This window comes from Oncorhynchus tshawytscha, linkage group LG03, assembly GCF_018296145.1.
Source record: "Oncorhynchus tshawytscha isolate Ot180627B linkage group LG03, Otsh_v2.0, whole genome shotgun sequence".
NCBI classification, from domain to species: domain Eukaryota; kingdom Metazoa; phylum Chordata; class Actinopteri; order Salmoniformes; family Salmonidae; genus Oncorhynchus; species Oncorhynchus tshawytscha.
The window spans coordinates 6,544,761-6,562,763 of record NC_056431.1 but is presented as its reverse complement, the minus strand read 5'-3'; the positions used below and the strand labels follow the sequence as shown (position 1 = coordinate 6,562,763).

Sequence of the window (18,003 nt, the reverse complement as noted above, 5' to 3'; positions counted from 1 at the left end):
TGAAGAGAAAGAGAGAGTCAATAATATAAACAAATAGACAGAGAAACAGTCAGACAAACAGAAATAACAAGCGTGAGATGCATGAGAATATCAAATCAAATGTATTTATTTATATAGCCCTTCTTACATCAGCTGATATACGTCAGCTATATCAAAGTGCTGTACAGAAACCCAGCCTAAAACACAAAACAGCAAGCAATGCAGTTGTAGAAGCACGGTGGCTAGGAAGAACTCCCTAGGAAGGCCAGAACCTAGGAAAAAACATTGAGAGGAACCAGGCTATAAGGGGTGGCCAGTCCTCTTCTGGCTGTGCCGGGTGGAGATTATAACAGAACATGGCCAAGATGTTCAAACGTTCATAGATGACCAGCAGGGTCAAATAATAATAATAATCACAGTGGTTGTAGAGGGTGCAACAGGTCAGCATCTCAGGAGTAAATGTCAGTTGGCTTTTCATAGCAGAGCATTCAGAGTTAGAGACAGCAGGTGCGGTAGAGTGAGAGAGTCGAAAACAACAGGTCCGGGACAAGGTAGCATATCCAGTAAACAGGTCAGAGTTCCATAGCCACAGGCAGAACAGTTGAAACTGGAGCAGCACAACCAGGTGGACTGAGGATAGCAAGGAGTCATCAGGCCAGGTAGTTCTGAGGCATGGTCCCAGGACTCGGGTCCTCCGGAAGGGGAGGGAGAGGGAGAGAGAGAGAATTAGAAAGAGCATACTTAAAATTCATACAGGACACCGGATAAGACAGGAGAAGTACTCCAGATATAACAAACTGACCCTAGCCCCCGACACATAAACTATTGCAGCATAAATACTTGAGGCTGAGGCAAGAAGGGTGGGGAGACACTGTGGCCCCGTCCGACGATACCACTGGACAGGGCCAAACAGGCAGGATATAACCCCCACCCACTTTGCAAAAGCACGGCCCCCACACCACCAGAGGGATATCTTCAACCACCAACTAACTACCCTGAGACAAGGCTGAGTATAGCCCACGAAGATCTCCCCCACGGCACAAACCTGAGGTGGGGGCGGAAAACCCGGACAGGAAGATCACGTCAGTGACTCAACCCACTCAAGTGACACACCCCTCCTAGGGATGGGATGGAAGAGCGCCAGTAAGCCAGACTCAGCATCCCTTAATAGGGTTAGAGGCACAGAATCCCGGTGGAGAGAGGGGAACCGGCCAGACAGAGACAGCAAGGGTGGTTCGTTGCTCCAGTGCCTTTCCGTTCACCTTCACACCCCTGGGCCAGACTACACTCAATCATAGGACCTACTGAAGAGATCAGTCTTCAATAAAGACTTAAAGGTCGAGACCGAGTCTGCGTCTCTCACATGGACAGACAGACCATTCCATAAAAATGGAGCTCTATAGGAGAAAGCCCTCCAGTTGTTTGCTTAAAAATTCTAGGGACAGAAAGGAGGCCTGCGTCTTGTGACCATAGCATACGTGTAGGTACTAACTGAAGATGATTTAGTGCTTTATCCAGGTACCCGGAAAGTAGAGCATTGCAGTAGTCTAATCTAGAAGTCACAAAAGCATGGATTAACTTTTCTGCATCGTTTTCGGACAGAAAGTTTCAGATTTTTGCAATGTTACGAAAATTGAAAAAAGCTGTCCTTGAAATAGTCTTGATATGTTCGTCAAAAGAGAGATCACGATCTAGAGTAACGCAGAGGTCCTTCACAGTTTGATTTGGGACGAATGTACAACCATCAAGATTAATTGTCAGATCCAACAGAAGATCTCTCTCAACACAGTAGAAGCCTCATTAAAATTTCTATAGACGGTTGTGGAAGCCCTAGGAAGTGAATCTTCATTCATATCCCAATGGGATTTCAATAGGGAATGGGTTGAAAATATACCAACCTCAGATTTCTCACTTCCTGGTTGGATTTCTTCTCAGGTTTTTGCCTGCCATATGAGGTCTGTTATACTCACAGACATCATTCAAACAGTTTTAGATACTTCAGAGTGTTTTCTATCCAATACTACTAATGCTATGCATATATTAGCAACTGACACTGAGAAGCAGGCCGTTTACTCTGGGCACCTTTCATCCAAGCTACTCAATACTGCCCCTGCAGCCATAAGAAGTTATTAATGCGAGTGTAGCGAAATGCTTGTGCTTCTAGTTACGACAATGTAGTAATATCTAACAAGTAATCTAACAAATTCACAACAACTACCTTATATACACAAATGTAAAGGATTGAATGGGAATATGTACATATAAATATAAGGATGAGCGATGGCCGTGCGGCATAGGCAGGATGCAGTAGATGGTATAGAATACAGTATATACATCCGAGACTAGTTTTTTTGTATTGTATTTTATTTCACCTTTATTTAACCAGATAGGCCAGTTGAGAACAAGTTCTCATTTACAACTGCGACCTGACCAAGATAAAGCAAAGCAGTGTGACAAAAACAACAACACAGAGTTACACATGGGATAAACAAACGTACAGTCAATAACACAATAAAAAAAATCTGTGTACAGTGTGTACAAATGAAGTAAGGAGGTAAGGCAATAAATAGGCCATAGTGGTGAAGTAAATACAATTTAGCAATTAACACTGGAGTGATAGATGTGTAGATGAGGATGTGCAAGTAGAAATACTGGTGTGCAAAAGAGCAGAAAAACAAAAACAAATATGGGATGAGGTAGGTACTGGTTGGATGGGCTATTTACAGATGGGCTGTGTACAGCTGCAGTGATCGGTAAGCTGCTCTGACAGCTGATGCTTAAAGTTAGTGAGGGAGATGTAAGTCTCCAACTTCAGTGATTTTTGCAATTCGTTCCAGTCATTGGCAGCAGAGAACTGGAAAGAAAGGCGGCCAAAGAGGTGTTTGCTTTGGGGAAGACCAGTGAAATTTACCTGCTGGAGAGCTGCTACGGGTGGGTGTTGCTATGGTGACCAGTGAGCTGAGATAAGGCAGAGCTTTACCTAGCAAACACGTATAGATGACCTGGAGCCTGTGGGTTTGGCGACAAATATAATTTGTAAATGACATAATGTAGGATATGTAAACATTATTAAAGTGCCGTCATTTAAAGTGACTAGTGATACCTTTATTAAGTCAATTTATTAAAGTGGCCAGAGATTTGAGACTGTATGTTTGCAGCAGCCTCTCTATGTTAGTGGTGGCTGTTTAACAGTCTGATGGCCTTGAGATAGAAGCTGTTTTTCAGCCTCTCGGTCCCAGCTTTGATGCACCTGTACTGACCCCGCCTTCTGGATGATAGTGGGGTGAACAGGCAGTGGTTCGGGTGGTTGAAAGCGGTGGTTCGCGCTTTCAGTTTTGCGCAAATGCTGCCATCAATCCAAGGTTTCTGGTTAGGAAAGGTTTTAATAGTCACAGTGGGTACGACATCTCTAATGAACTTGCTAATAAACTTGCTCACCGAGTCAGTGTATACATCAATATTATTGTCTGAAGCTGTCCGGAACATATCTCAGTCCACCTGACCAATCTTGATGCGTGGAATCCGATTGGTCAGACCAGCATTGGATAGACCTGAGCACGGGCGTTTCCTGTTTCTGACTATAGGCTGGGAGCAAAATGTAGTCATGGTCAGATTTGCCAAAGGCAGGGCAGGAGAGAGCTTTGTATGCGTAGTAATTATCCAGAATGCAACCAGCTCGTGTCACGCATTCGATATACTGATAGAATTTAGGTAGTCTTGTTCTCAGGTTAGCTTTGTTAAAATTCCCAGCTACAATAAATGCAGCCTCAGGATGTATGTTTTCCAGTTTACATAGAGTCCAGTGAAGTTCTTTCAGTGCCGACGAGGTATCTGCTTGGGGGAATATACACGGCTGTGACTATAATCTAAGAGAATTCTCTTGGAAGATAATGCAGTCGGCATTTGATTGTAAGGAATTCTATGTCAGGTGAACAAAAGGACTTGAGTTCCTGCGTGTTGCTGTGATTAGTCGTTAATCTGAATTGTTAATCGTCGTTAATAATAAGGCATACTTTTTTTAACCAGAGAGATGTTTGTTTCTGTCGGCGCGATGCATGAAGAAACCGGTTGGCTGTACCGACTCTGACAACATATCCCGAGTGAGCCATGTTTCAGTGAAACAAAGAATGGTACAATCTCTGATGTCTCTCCGGAAGGCAACTCGTGCCCTAATTTCGTCCACCTTGATATCTAGAGATTGGACATTGGCGAGTAATATGCTTGGAAGCGGTGGATGGTGTGCTCGCCTTCTGAGTCTGACCAGTAGGCCGCTCCGTCTGCCTCTCCTTCAGCAACCGCGTTGTTTTGTGTCGGCCTCTAGGATAAGATCCCATGTCCAGGGTGGAGGTCTGAACAAAGGATCCGCTTCGGAAAAGACGTATTCCTGGTCGTAATGTTGGTAAGTTGACATCGCTTTTATATCCCATAGTTCTTCCCGGCTGTATGTAATAACACTTGAGATTTTCTGGGCTAACAATGTAAGAAATAATACATAAAAAACAAACAACTGCATAGTTTCCTAGGACTCAAGGCAAGACGACCATCTCTGTCCAAGGTTCAAACACAACAAGACAGTCGTGAAGAGGGCATAACAAAGCCTCTTCCCCCTCAGGAGACTGAAAAGATTTGGCATGGGTCCTCAGATCCTCAGAAAGTTCTACAGCTGCACCATCGAGAGCATAACTGACTGGTTGCATCACCGCCTGGTATGGCAACTGCTCGGGCTCCAACCACAAGGCACTATAGAGGGTACATCACTGGGGCAAAGCTTCCTGCCATCCAGGACCTCTATACCAGGAGGTGTCAGAGGAAGGCCCTAAAAATGGTCAAAAACTCCAGCCACCCTAGTCATAGACTGACTCTCTACTACCGCACGGCAAGCAAACCCACAACCTTCTGTCAAGTAGCCTGCATCGACTGCCACAAAACCGAGCTGAAGTGGTAAAATCAAGAGAGAGAGAGAGAGAGAGAGAGAGAGAGAGAGACATTTATGCTGCTGCTCTTGCTTTCACGAAAGTGGTACGTGTTCTTGTTCTTGGCCAATCTAAAGTCTTTAAAGTGCCAATGGGCTACAGTCATATAGCCTCCGTGTGGGGCAATAGTTAGGAAATATCTAATCAATGGAAAATGGAATTAAAATGACAGAATTAAAAGTTAAACGAGAAGGATAGGCTACAACGACCAAGAGTAAACAGGCGGGCCGCTACTTAATATTCTGAAAGGAGTAGTTGTTATTTGCCCTGCAGCCTCAATTAGCCTAGCTAGCTAACGTTAGCTGGCTTAACTAGCTTCTCCCGGGTTGATGCAGTCAAGACAGGTACTACGTAATCATATTTGCTGATAAATATCCTAGCTATGGCAGCAGTTAGTCTACTATAGAGCGAGTCAGCTAGGTTGGTTGCTGTCTCTAGTCTCTCACTCCCTGCTCACAGTGTCACTCGTTCACAGTAAGGCCCCTCCCCCACTTGCTAGAGTGGCACCTCTCTCTCTCCTCTTGCACTTTATCAGCTCCGGTTAATAAAGTACATAAAAAAATAATCGGACCCGGTCTGGATCAGACCAAGTCTATACAAAAAGGGTCTAGTTGTCCTCAGGTCCGTTCGGAACGGGTCTTTGTATTTAAAACATTTATTTATGCATATCGGGTCTGGGTGGGAAAGCCCCGGGTTCATTTCAGAACAGGTACAGCTTTTTGGACTTGTGAAGACCTCTAATATCAAGCACAAACCCAGATGAGCAGCCAAGTCAGAAAGATGACCCATGCTGCTATTTTTATTAACACAATCGCCTCACCTTATCTTCATCCCTGGTATTTCCATTCAGCACATGTGCTGCAGTCATGATCCAGTGGTCCCCGATAACTATCCCTCCTCCTCTACCATTTACTATCAGCAACACCTGCCAGGGGAAGCATCCAGCTGGTGCTGGCTTTCCCCCAACAATCCTTACAATCCCTGGGTGGTTCACTGTAAGAAGTCCACACACTAGGGACAAAGAGGGACACAAGAGGCACACATAGACAGCTACACTCACAATAACTGCTAACCATGTGTATGTGACCCATAACATTTGATTTGATTTGACAGTGACAGTTGACTAAGGAACACTCACATCCATTCATTCTTTTGTAAAACACTTAGAAACACAAATTGTCTTCTTGCCGTATCTCATTTCAAAATGTTCTCCTTTCCCTTTAAGGAGGGTACATATTTATTATGAGATACCTGGGATACATTGGAGAATCATATAGTTGTTCTGATCATCGTTCCACTTTGTGACCAATGAGCATGTGAAACTAGCTATTTTTTATTTTACCTTTATTTTATGAGGCAAGTCAGTTAAGAACAAATTCTTATTGTCAATGACAGCCTAGGAACAGTGGGTTAACTGCCTTGTTCAGGGGCAGAACGACAGATTTGTAGCTTGTCAGCTCGGGGATTCGATCTTGCAACCTTTCGGTTACCAGTCCAACGCTCTTACCTCTAGGCTCCGCTGTACATTGAAAGAGTGTCATTAGAATGTTGTAATTGCTGTGAAATGTATTTTCAATTGCAAAAAAATAGATTTAACAGCTGTTTGAAGCTGGTGGGCCAAAACCAAACGTAAAAGGCTCAAGAGTGATTCTCCGCAAGGGAGGTACAATGATTACCAACAGTATTCAGTGCTTGTTTTCTAATTTCAACTGAAATTGAGCAAAGTGTAGACTTTTAGCAATCAAAGGAGATGAATGTGGATGACAGGAAAAGGAGGACCGAGCACGCCCCTATTCTCATCGATGGGGCTGTAGTGGAGCAAGTTGAGAGGTTGCAAATGTTATTGGTCACATACACATGGGTTGGCCTCTAGGATAAAACAGATGTTAATGCGAGTGCAGTGAAATGCTTGTGCTTCTAGTTACGACAATGCAGTAATATCTAACAAGTAATCTAACAAATTCACAACAACTAAGAGTTATTCTCCGCCAGGGAGGTACAATGATTCTCTACAGTATTCAGCTTGTTTTCTCATTTAAATTGAAATTGAGCGAAGTGTAGACTTTCAGCAAACAGGGAATTACAGCGTGATTTCCAATAAATAACAAAGCCACAAAGTCAGAACATCTTTCTCATTTTGATGACAGATGCCACTCCGGTGGGAGAAATCAATAGGCGGATATCACAGCCAATGACAACTCTGGTGGGTAAGTAATAATGTAAAACACGATCATTCCACTATTACTGCACATATATCACTTTTTTACTATGTAACGCTAATGCTTAAAATAACCATAAAACATCTTCTCATGGACTAAAGGTCAGATTCACTCCAAATTTGATTTTTGCACTCATCACAATAGTCCCTAACAACTTTGAGAAAATAACAGTGATACATTCAAAGATGGCCACACTATACCAGTAGACGCATATTAGCACATTTGCTAATATGCTAAAATATGCTAAAAAATACTTTAAAATCATTAATGATAGGATCAAATGACACTAAATTTGGAATGTATGCCCATGGTATATACCTTAAGTTAGCTAAGGGATAGTCAAAAGTTATTGACTAATTATTGAGTTATTGACACACATTTTACATGTCCATTTAAACCACTGTAAAACCCAATCCAGAGAGGCCTATCAACTTGAAACTTGTCAATGCTATCATGGACATCCCTACACTCTTAGAAAAAGGCATTCCAAAATGGTTCTTCGGCTGTCCCCAAAGGATAACCCTTTTTGGTTCCAGGTATAATCCTTTTTGGTTCCAGGTAGGACTCTTTTGTGTTCCATGTAGAACCCTCTGTGGAAAGGGTTCTACCTGGAACCAAAAAGGATTCTTCAAAAGGGTTCTCCTATGGACAGATGAAGAGCACTTTTAGGTTCTAGATAACACCTTTTTTTCCTGAGAGTGTAAGATGAACCACACTGAATTTGGTATTGATTTCTCAAAAAACAAAGAAACTATTAGGGAAAGGGAAAGGGAGATACCTAGTCAGTTGTTCAACTGAATGCATTCAACTGTCTTCACATTTAACAACTCATTCTTTGCATATGTAACGTTAATGCTAAAATGCTGCATTCATCATCTTCGTTAATGCTGCATTCATCTTCTTCTCATGAACAATACATCAGATTAGCTCCAGATTTTCAATTTAGACTCATTACATCAATCTTTAATGATTTTGAGAAAAAATTGTTGCTGCATACAAATATGGCGCAGTGTACCTATAGATGCACGTTAGCACACATGCTAATGCTAAAAATACTCTACAAATCCTCTTCTCATGAACCATAAATCAGATTGACTCAAGATATGGTAATAAGACTCATTGAATTAGCCTCTAATCATTTGAGGAAGATAACCAACTTACTTGCATCATTCTCAACTGGCCTACCTGGATAAATAAAGGTGAAAAAAAAAAACACAAAAAAAACCTTGTGGTATTGAGAGATAAATATGGTATCGCTTTTACTGATTGCACATAAAGGAAGATAGTTCCTATATGATTGGGTGCTTGCTTTGTTATCCAACTGATCTTGTGTCCTTTCTATCATCCCGTGAACCCTGTTCATTGCTGCTTGCAGCTATATTTAATATTGAAATGTAATAAAAAGATGGGACTCAGAGGGTTCATTATGGACTTCACATTGTTAAAAATATATGATCGTAAAAAGTCTCACCATTAACTCTTTTAGAGAGAGTGTAGTACAGCTCATTGCAGTGGTACTAAATGACTGAGAGATGCTGGTTCTGAGAGCTAGATATGAACGTCACCCCTCCATTCAGCAACGGTTCGGGTTCCCCACAGTCAATTACTGCAGAGGAGAGAGAAAGAAACATCATGACCATCATCATCATCATCTTTACCCTAGAGAGGGATGGTTTGGTATCTTGAAATATGGAGCTGTATGAGCAAGTTATAAAGTAGTAGTCATTATCATCTTTGCCGTTGTTATCACAATTGTTGTCATTAACATGAGCATGCTCATCATCATCATCATCAGAAGCAACAGCAGATTCCACATTATTATTATTATACAATAACACAGTCAAAGCACTCGCACAAAACATTAAAACACACAAACACATCTATAATAGTTATATTTTAGAATGTTTTAGAATCTTCATCCTCTATGGTATTTTTGATCCAGTCTACGTCGTTAGCCACACGCGTGTAGATCCCATATTTTTTCAAGGCTGTCCACAGTCAATCCCCCAACTGACGATCCCTGCTAGATATTCGTAGTTTACTGTTTTAGTTGACCTATGCTTACCCAATCTGACCTATCAGGTATTTAGCGTCCTTTGCTGGCAGACACAGTGGCATGATATGAGCGTGATTGGATTTTTTAGATGGATCAGGGCGATGTTATGGTCATAGTTTACATTGTTGTATTCAAGGTGAATATGGAGAGAGGTGGCCTCAAGGGGTGGAGACTGGATGAGGTTTTCCACATTGTTGTCTCCAACACCTTTGGACAGGGAAAATTAGTCACACTTAAGATATACACTTAATCAGCAGTGACGACAGTCCATTTTTCCATTGTATCGTATCACCCCTGCCCAGTCATTGAAAGCGATAGATTAGGGCCTAATGAATTTATTTCAATTGACTGATTTCCTTCATTTTCTTTTATTTAATGTTAAGGGACAGTATTCTGTAGGTGAGAATGAAATACAATTCCATTATGTCTTATCTGTGTGCTGAAGGCACCTGAAGAGTTAAAGGTGAAATATGCAGGAATTGCTCTGTCATTTCCTGGTTGCAAAAATTCTAGTAGTTCGCCTAATCTCAGTTTACGTGACAAAACAAGCACTGTACCATCTAAACCGATGTGAAATATCTTTTCAATAACCAAAAATACACACTTTTACACTCATCATATGCTCCTGCTACTCCGTTCTTTATTTTACTCTATCCTGATGCCCAGTCACTTTACCCTGCCTTCATGTACATATCGACCTCAAATACCTTGTACCCCTGCACATTGATCTGGTACTAAATCAAATCAAATTTTATTTGTCACATACACATGGTTAGCAGATGTTAATGCGAGTGTAGCGAAATGCTTGTGCTTCTAGTTCCGACAATGCAGTAATAACGAGCAAGTAATCTAACTAACAATTCCAAAAAAACTACTGTCTTATACACAGTGTAAGGGGATAAAGAATATGTACATAAGGATATATGAATGAGTGATGGTACAGAGCAGCATAGGCAAGATACAGTAGATGATATCGAGTACAGTATATACATATGAGATAAGTATGTAAACCAAGTGGCATAGTTAAAGTGGCTAGTGATACATGTATTACATAAGGATGCAGTCGATGATATAGAGTACAGTATCAACGTATGCATATGAGATGAACAATGTAGGGTAAGTAACATTATATAAGGTAGCATTGTTTAAAGTGGCTAGTGATATATTTACATCATTTCCCATCAATTCCCATGATTAAAGTGGCTGGAGTAGAGTCAGTGTCATTGACAGTGTGTTGGCAGTAGCCACTCAATGTTAGTGGTGGCTGTTTAACAGTCTGATGGCCTTGAGATAGAAGCTGTTTTTCAGTCTCTCGGTCCCAGCTTTGATGCACCTGTACTGACCTCGCCTTCTGGATGACAGCGGGGTGAACAGGCAGTGGCTCGGGTGGTTGATGTCCTTGATGATCTTTATGGCCTTCCTGTAGCATCGGGTGGTGTAGGTGTCCTGGAGGGCAGGTAGTTTGCCCCCGGTGATGCGTTGTGCAGACCTCACTACCCTCTGGAGAGCCTTACGGTTGAGGGCGGTGCAGTTGCCATACCAGGCGGTGATACAGCCCGCCAGGATGCTCTCGATTGTGCATCTGTAGAAGTTTGTGAGTGCTATTGGTGACAAGCCGAATTTCTTCAGCCTCCTGAGGTTGAAGAGGCGCTGCTGCGCCTTCCTCACGATGCTGTCTGTGTGAGTGGACCAATTCAGTTTGTCTGTGATGTGTATGCCGAGGAACTTAAAACTTGCTACCCTCTCCACTACTGTTCCATCAATGTGGATGGGGGTGTTCCCTCTGCTGTTTCCTGAAGTCCACAATCATCTCCTTAGTTTTGTTGACGTTGAGTGTGAGGTTATTTTCCTGACACCACACTCCGAGGGCCCTCACCTCCTCCCTGTAGGCTGTCTCGTCGTTGTTGGTAATCAAGCCTACCACTGTTGTGTCGTCCGCAAACTTGATGATTGAGTTGGAGGCGTGCATGGCCACGCAGTCGTGGGTGAACAGGGAGTACAGGAGAGGGCTCAGAACGCACCCTTGTGGGGCCCCAGTGTTGAGGATCAGCGGGGAGGAGATGTTGTTGCCTACCCTCACCACCTGGGGGCGGCCCGTCAGGAAGTCCAGTACCCAGTTGCACAGGGCGGGGTCGAGACCCAGGGTCTCGAGCTTGATGACGAGCTTGGAGGGTACTATGGTGTTGAATGCCGAGCTGTAGTCGATGAACAGCATTCTCACATAGGTATTCCTCTTGTCCAGATGGGTCTAGCTATACTAGAACTCCCTGTATATAGCTCCGTTCTTGTGTATTTTATTCCTCTTGTGTTGCTATTTTTCTTTTTACTATAATTTTTTTCAACTGCATCGTTGGGAAGGGCTCATAAGCAAGAATTTCACTGTAAAGTTTACACCAGTTGTATTCAGTGCATGTGACAAATAACATCTGATTTGATTTTAGTTTTTGGTTCCAGTCTCTTCTATAGTGATTTGCTGTGGGGAACCTGAACCATCGCTAAACCGTTGCTGAATGGAGGGGTGACGTTAATATCTGCCTCTCAGAACCAGTACCTCTGTCATTCAACACCACTGCAATGAGCCGTAATACATTCTTCCTGAAGTAGCTAACCATGAGACTTTCATTGAAGGAAAGTCAGGAAGTGTGCAGGAAAGTTGTGAATTCTAAGCAAACTCCTGCTACTGTCTTGTAAACTACCAATACTGTCTGGAAAAATGTTAATAGGAGTGTTGTTCCACCAATTGGGTGCCATTTTGAGTGCTTAACTTTAAGAAAAATATTGAAGAAAAAAACGACTTTGAACATTCTGTCATAATCCTTAAGAGTCATTTGACGCACTCCATCAAAATCTGTCTGTTTAAACTAGAGATATCAGTTTATTTCTATGGGCTGGGTCTCAATCCATCATATCCGCCTAGGACGAATGGCCTTCCACATCTGAGCTGGAAAGTGTCAGGGCTACAGTGCTGTTTGTCAGAACAGGAGACATCTCAAAAATCGGGTTTCTCACGAAAACTTCCCTCCCTTCCTCTTTATCTCTAGGGTTTGGTGTAGGAGTCATGAAAATCTCCAATAAGCTCCGATATGTCCAGCTTCCTGTGGTGGATCAGGAAACGTGCAGAGCTGCTGTTGCCCTGAACGATAGCGGACACAACTGGGGACTTGTTCTGTGCCGGGTTACCTGAGGGGGTCAAGTCTAAATGTACAGTGGACAACGGAGGGGTGTACGTCCTGAAGGAGGCTGAACATTTTTGGTCAGCAGGGATCATTAGCTGGGCAAAGGGATGTCTATGACCTGGCCAATATGGGGTAAATACCCATGTGGCTAACTACATCTGCTTGATCAAGAAGACCATGAAGGAGAAACTAGACCAATATAAGTTGTAGTGGCAATCAATGACATCTGTTCTCTCAGCATCTCGCTTTTTGTGTCCATTAAACATGGAACCTCTATTTATTTTACACACTTCCAAATTAATCTCACAATATATGACTAATATTGCATTTACACACTGTAGTCTTAGAAAAGAAAAGCTGGACGCATTTCCGAGGCTCCGATGCAACAAATACCAACGTTTCCACAGCTAAGCTGCCAACATCAGGGTCTCATCTATCTAACATACTGTAGGCTGTCATATCCCATAACTACACATGACCAGGGATGTAGTTTAAAAAAGGTAGATCATCTGAATGCTATAGTGGATAGTGTTGTGTACAGTGTGTTCTTAGCAGCACTTACAGTACATCCCTGCATCATGTGACCTGAACTGACATCCCCAGACCAGCATGGAGTTTGTCCCTGTGTGTAAACAAAACAAACTATTCAAACAGAATTTACAGGAAGAGCACTGAACACACTTTCCTCCCCCTCTCTCTCTCTCCTCCCTCCCCTTTTCTGCCCCTTCCTCCCCCTCTACCCCCGCGCCCCCGCGCCCCATCCCCCCTCCAACATCTGGTAGATATGCATTCTGTCTTTTATAGGTTTCAATTTCGACATTAACGTTAAAAAAAAGGTTTTACCTTTAAGAACTGGTCAATTGTAGTCTTTTAACTCCACCACCACCAATACTCTGTCTCTCGGGCCCTTTCACTCTCTCTCTCTCCCTCTCTCTCATCCCCCTTTCTCATTCGTCTAGTTCAGCCAAGTCAAACAGAGCAGGTTTTAACATGACTTTTAGACTCGTAGTCTAGCATAATACCTCACCATAGGTCTCTATTGGGACACACAGACTGCAGGGAATTCAAGTCTAATACATGTGAGCAATAGCCACACAACAGTAAAACAATAACAACAGAAACATTTGTAGCCAGGACCTTCAACATGGACTGGACCCATCCGTTCATCTGGTGAGTTTATTTGGTTACACTGTACTTGAACCCATTGGCTATAGCTAAGTGAACGTAAACAACAACTGCTTAAGTGAGTGTGTAAAGTCAGTTGTCATAATCAGACCAGCTGCCCTGGAGGTGTATGCCGTTTATTCCATTACTAGTACATTGTGTCATGTGACTAGCACGTTTGAGAAAGAGTTCAAATGAAGTATAACCTGTTTGTTTACATTACGCAGCACACCAGTGGTTTTAACCTTTATTGAGTCTTCATCTTGAAGGATGATAAGAACATATGATTCCTACATCATCATTAGGTTATGTTTTCTTCTGCTTCCTGGTCACAGATCAGAAAATAGCTCTCTATCTGATCAGTCATCATACAGACATGTTTCAAGGGGCTGTATTTACCTCGTTGTGACACACTCCTCCTATACCTCCCATCTCAGCCCTCTCTCCCTGTGTTGGTCTGCTCCAGGCTGCTGTGTGTGTCTGTGTGTGAGTGTTGGCGGTTGGCCCGGTCCCTGCCAGCCCTACATGGGGTAGTCCAGTCCCCCCAGTTCCCCCAGCCGTACCCTGCTGCCCTGTCACAACAGTGGGACCTCAGTGTACCTGAGGGCTACCAGCTCCAGCTCAGCTTCACTCACCTGGACATCGAGCCGTCAGCCGACTGCTACTACGACTCCCTCACGGTCAGTGGACTTCAAAAGAACACTTTGATACCTTATTATAAAACGTAGGATGTATTAAATGTTTCTTACCGATATTGGAATATGTCCAAGAACCTTCTTCACTCTGTCATTCCAGGTTTTATATGACAAGAAGGTCCTTGCAAAGTTCTGTGGTCAGGAGAATTCTGCTGATGGACATCACCCAGGCAACCGGCCACTCTTGTCTCCAGGCAACAGGCTCACCCTGGTCCTTCAGACAGACGACACGAACCCTGAGCCACACCAGCACCTCGGCTTCTCTGCCCATTATCAGGCCAAAGGTAGCAACCCCACTAGAGGATCAGATGCCCTGCTCACAACATTAATACATAATCCAAGACAACCGTACAACACTGTTAAACCACAAACCCCAGGAAAGTCTCAGGGAAGGTGACATCACGGTGTGATGCTAAGCCACACCCTCCACCTATCTCCTTCTCTTCACCATCTCTCTCTCCATCCCTCCATCTCTCTCTCCATCCCTCCACCTCTCTTCTCAATCCCTCCACCTCTCTTCTCCATCCCTCTCTCCTTCCCTCCACCTCTCTTCTCCATCTCTCTCTCCTTCCCTCCACCTCTCTTCTCAATCCCTCCACCTCTCTTCTCCATCCCTCTCTCCTTCCCTCCACCTCTCTTCTCCATCTCTCTCTCCTTCCCTCCACCTCTTCTCAATCCCTCCACCTCTCTTCTCCATCCCTCTCTCCTTCCCTCCACCTCTCTTCTCCATCCCTCTCTCCTTCCCTCCACCTCTCTTCTCCATCTCTCTCTCCTTCCCTCCACCTCTCTTCTCAATCCCTCCACCTCTCTTCTCCACCTCTCTTCTCAATCCCTCCACCTCTCTTCTCCATCCCTCTCTCCTTCCCTCCACCTCTCTTCTCCATCTCTCTCTCCTTCCCTCCACCTCTTCTCAATCCCTCCACCTCTCTTCTCCATCCCTCTCTCCTTCCCTCCACCTCTCTTCTCATCCCTCTCTCCTTCCCTCCACCTCTCTTCTCCATCTCTCTCTTCCCTCCACCTCTCTTCTCAATCCCTCCACCTCTCTTCTCCACCTCTCTTCTCAATCCCTCCACCTCTCTTCTCCATCCCTCTCTCCTTCCCTCCACCTCTCTTCTCCATCTCTCTCTCCTTCCCTCCACCTCTCTTCCCCATCCCTCTCTCCATCCCTCCACCTCTCTCCTTCCCTCCACCTCTCTTCATCTCTCTCCTTCCCTCCACCTCTCTTCTCCATCTCTCTCTCCTTCCCTCCACCTCTCTTCATCTCTCTCTCCTTCCCTCCATCTCTCTCTCCATCCCTCCACCTCTCTTCTCCATCTCTCTCTCCATCCCTCCACCTCTCTCTCCTTCCCTCCACCTCTCTTCATCTCTCTCTCCTTCCCTCCACCTCTCTTCTCCATCTCTCTCTCCATCCCTCCACCTCTCTTCTCCATCTCTCTCTCCATCCCTCCACCTCTCTTCTCCATCTCTCTCTCCATCCCTCCACCTCTCTCTCCATCCCTCCACCTCTCTTCTCCATCTCTCTCTCCATCCCTCCACCTCTCTCTCCTTCCCTCCACCTCTCTTCATCTCTCTCTCCTTCCCTCCACCTCTCTTCTCCATCTCTCTCTCCATCCTTCCACCTCTCTTCTCCATCCCTCTCTCCATCCCTCCACCTCTCTCTCCTTCCCTCCACCTCTCTTCTCCATCCCTCCACCTCTCTCTCCTTCCCTCCACCTCTCTTCTCCATCCCTCTCTCCTTCCCTCCACCTCTCTTCTCCATCTCTCTCTCCTTCCCTCCATCTCTCTTCTCCATCCCTCTCTCCATCCCTCTCCCAGACATAGATGAGTGTTCAGCTCCAGACCCTGAGGATGGTTCTGGTCCACTCTGCTCCCAGATCTGCCACAACACCCTGGGCTCTTACATGTGCTCCTGTCGCCATGGCTACGAGCTCCGCCCTGACCAGCGCACCTGTGTCTGTGAGTACATCTACTCTCTATCTGTGTGCGTGTGTGCGTGTGTGTGTGTGTGTGTGTATTGTAGTCCTACACATCTTGTGGACATCTCTCTCTCCCCCAGTGTCCTGTGGTGGGGGTATATTTGATGAACCAGAGGGGACTCTGTCCAGCCCAGGCTACCCTGACCCATCACCCCACGGCCTGGCCTGTCAGTATGTCATCTCTGTGGAGCCTGGGTTCATCGTCACCCTCAACTTCACTGACAGCTTCCACATAGAGCACATAGGCACCCAGAATGGACCCAGCTGCCTCTACCACTGGCTACAGGTAACACTGTACACTGCCCCGACCACTGGCTACAGGTAACACTGTACAATGCCCTGACCACTGGTTACAGGTAACACTATACAATGCCCTGACCACTGGTTACAGGTAACACTGTACAATGCCCTGACCACTGGTTACAGGTAACACTGTACAATGCCCTGACCACTGGTTACAGGTAACACTATACAATGCCCTGACCACTGGTTACAGGTAACACTGTACAATGCCCTGACCACTGGTTACAGGTAACACTGTACACTGCCCTGACCACTGGTTACAGGTAACACTGTACACTGCCCTTACCACTGGTTACAGGTAACACTGTACAATGCCCTGACCACTGGTTACAGGTAACACTGTACACTGCCCTTACCACTGGTTACAGGTAACACTATACAATGCCCTGACCACTGGTTACAGGTAACACTATACAATGCCCTGACCACTGGTTACAGGTAACACTGTACAATGCCCTGACCACTGGTTACAGGTAACACTGTACACTGCCCTTACCACTGGTTACAGGTAACACTATACAATGCCCTGACCACTGGTTACAGGTAACACTATACAATGCCCTGCCCACTGGTTACAGGTAACACTATACAATGCCCTGACCACTGGTTACAGGTAACACTGCACAATGCCCTGACCACTGGTTACAGGTAACACTGCACAATGCCCTGACCACTGGTTACAGGTAACACTATACAATGCCCTGCCCACTGGTTACAGGTAACACTATACAATGCCCTGCCCACTGGTTACAGGTAACACTGTACAATGCCCTGCCCACTGGTTACAGGTAACACTGTACAATGCCCTGCCCACTGGTTACAGGTAACACTGTACAATGCCCTGCCCACTGGTTACAGGTAACACTGTACAATGCCCTTACCACTGGTTACAGGTAACACTATACAATGCCCTGACCACTGGTTACAGGTAACACTATACAATGCCCTGCCCACTGGTTACAGGTAACACTGTACAATGCCCTGCCCACTGGTTACAGGTAACACTGTACAATGCCCTGCCCACTGGTTACAGGTAACACTGTACAATGCCCTGCCCACTGGTTACAGGTAACACTGTACAATGCCCTGCCCACTGGTTACAGGTAACACTATACAATGCCCTGCCCACTGGTTACAGGTAACACTGTACAATGCCCTGCCCACTGGTTACAGGTAACACTGTACAATGCCCTGCCCACTGGTTACAGGTAACACTGTACAATGCCCTGCCCACTGGTTACAGGTAACACTGTACAATGCCCTGCCCACTGGTTACAGGTAACACTGTACAATGCCCTGCCCACTGGTTACAGGTAACACTGTACAATGCCCTGACCACTGGTTACATGTTTTTAATGTCCTCAGCACTGCATAGAGTACATTAATGTTAAGTATTGAGTATTGCATGTGTGTGTTTGTTCATGTGTGTGTTCATGCATGTGTGTGTGTGTTCAGGACAGCA

The 18,003-nt window shown here is 44.8% G+C and overlaps 1 protein-coding gene and 1 long non-coding RNA gene across 2 annotated transcripts in view; one reads left to right on the top strand and one right to left on the bottom strand.

Annotated features, from left to right (window-relative positions):
- Positions 1–630: 630 nt before the first annotated feature.
- Positions 631–13,368, bottom strand: LOC121841315. The gene is made up of 4 exons (XR_006080286.1): positions 13,247–13,368; positions 12,966–13,025; positions 8,643–8,777; positions 631–671 (listed from the first exon to the last, which is right to left on the bottom strand). It is a non-coding gene; the product is annotated as an uncharacterized LOC121841315 (long non-coding RNA).
- Positions 13,369–13,435: 67 nt separating this feature from the next.
- Positions 13,436–18,003, top strand: part of LOC112244109 (complement C1r subcomponent) — a 7,698-nt gene continuing 3,130 nt past the window's right edge. Inside the window, exons 1-5 of the mRNA XM_042308665.1 lie at positions 13,436–13,573; positions 14,034–14,247; positions 14,363–14,546; positions 16,078–16,218; positions 16,319–16,524. Coding sequence (XP_042164599.1) covers positions 13,548–13,573; positions 14,034–14,247; positions 14,363–14,546; positions 16,078–16,218; positions 16,319–16,524 — 771 coding nt within the window. The 5' untranslated portion in view covers positions 13,436–13,547. The remainder of the gene's footprint in view (positions 13,574–14,033; positions 14,248–14,362; positions 14,547–16,077; positions 16,219–16,318; positions 16,525–18,003) is intronic.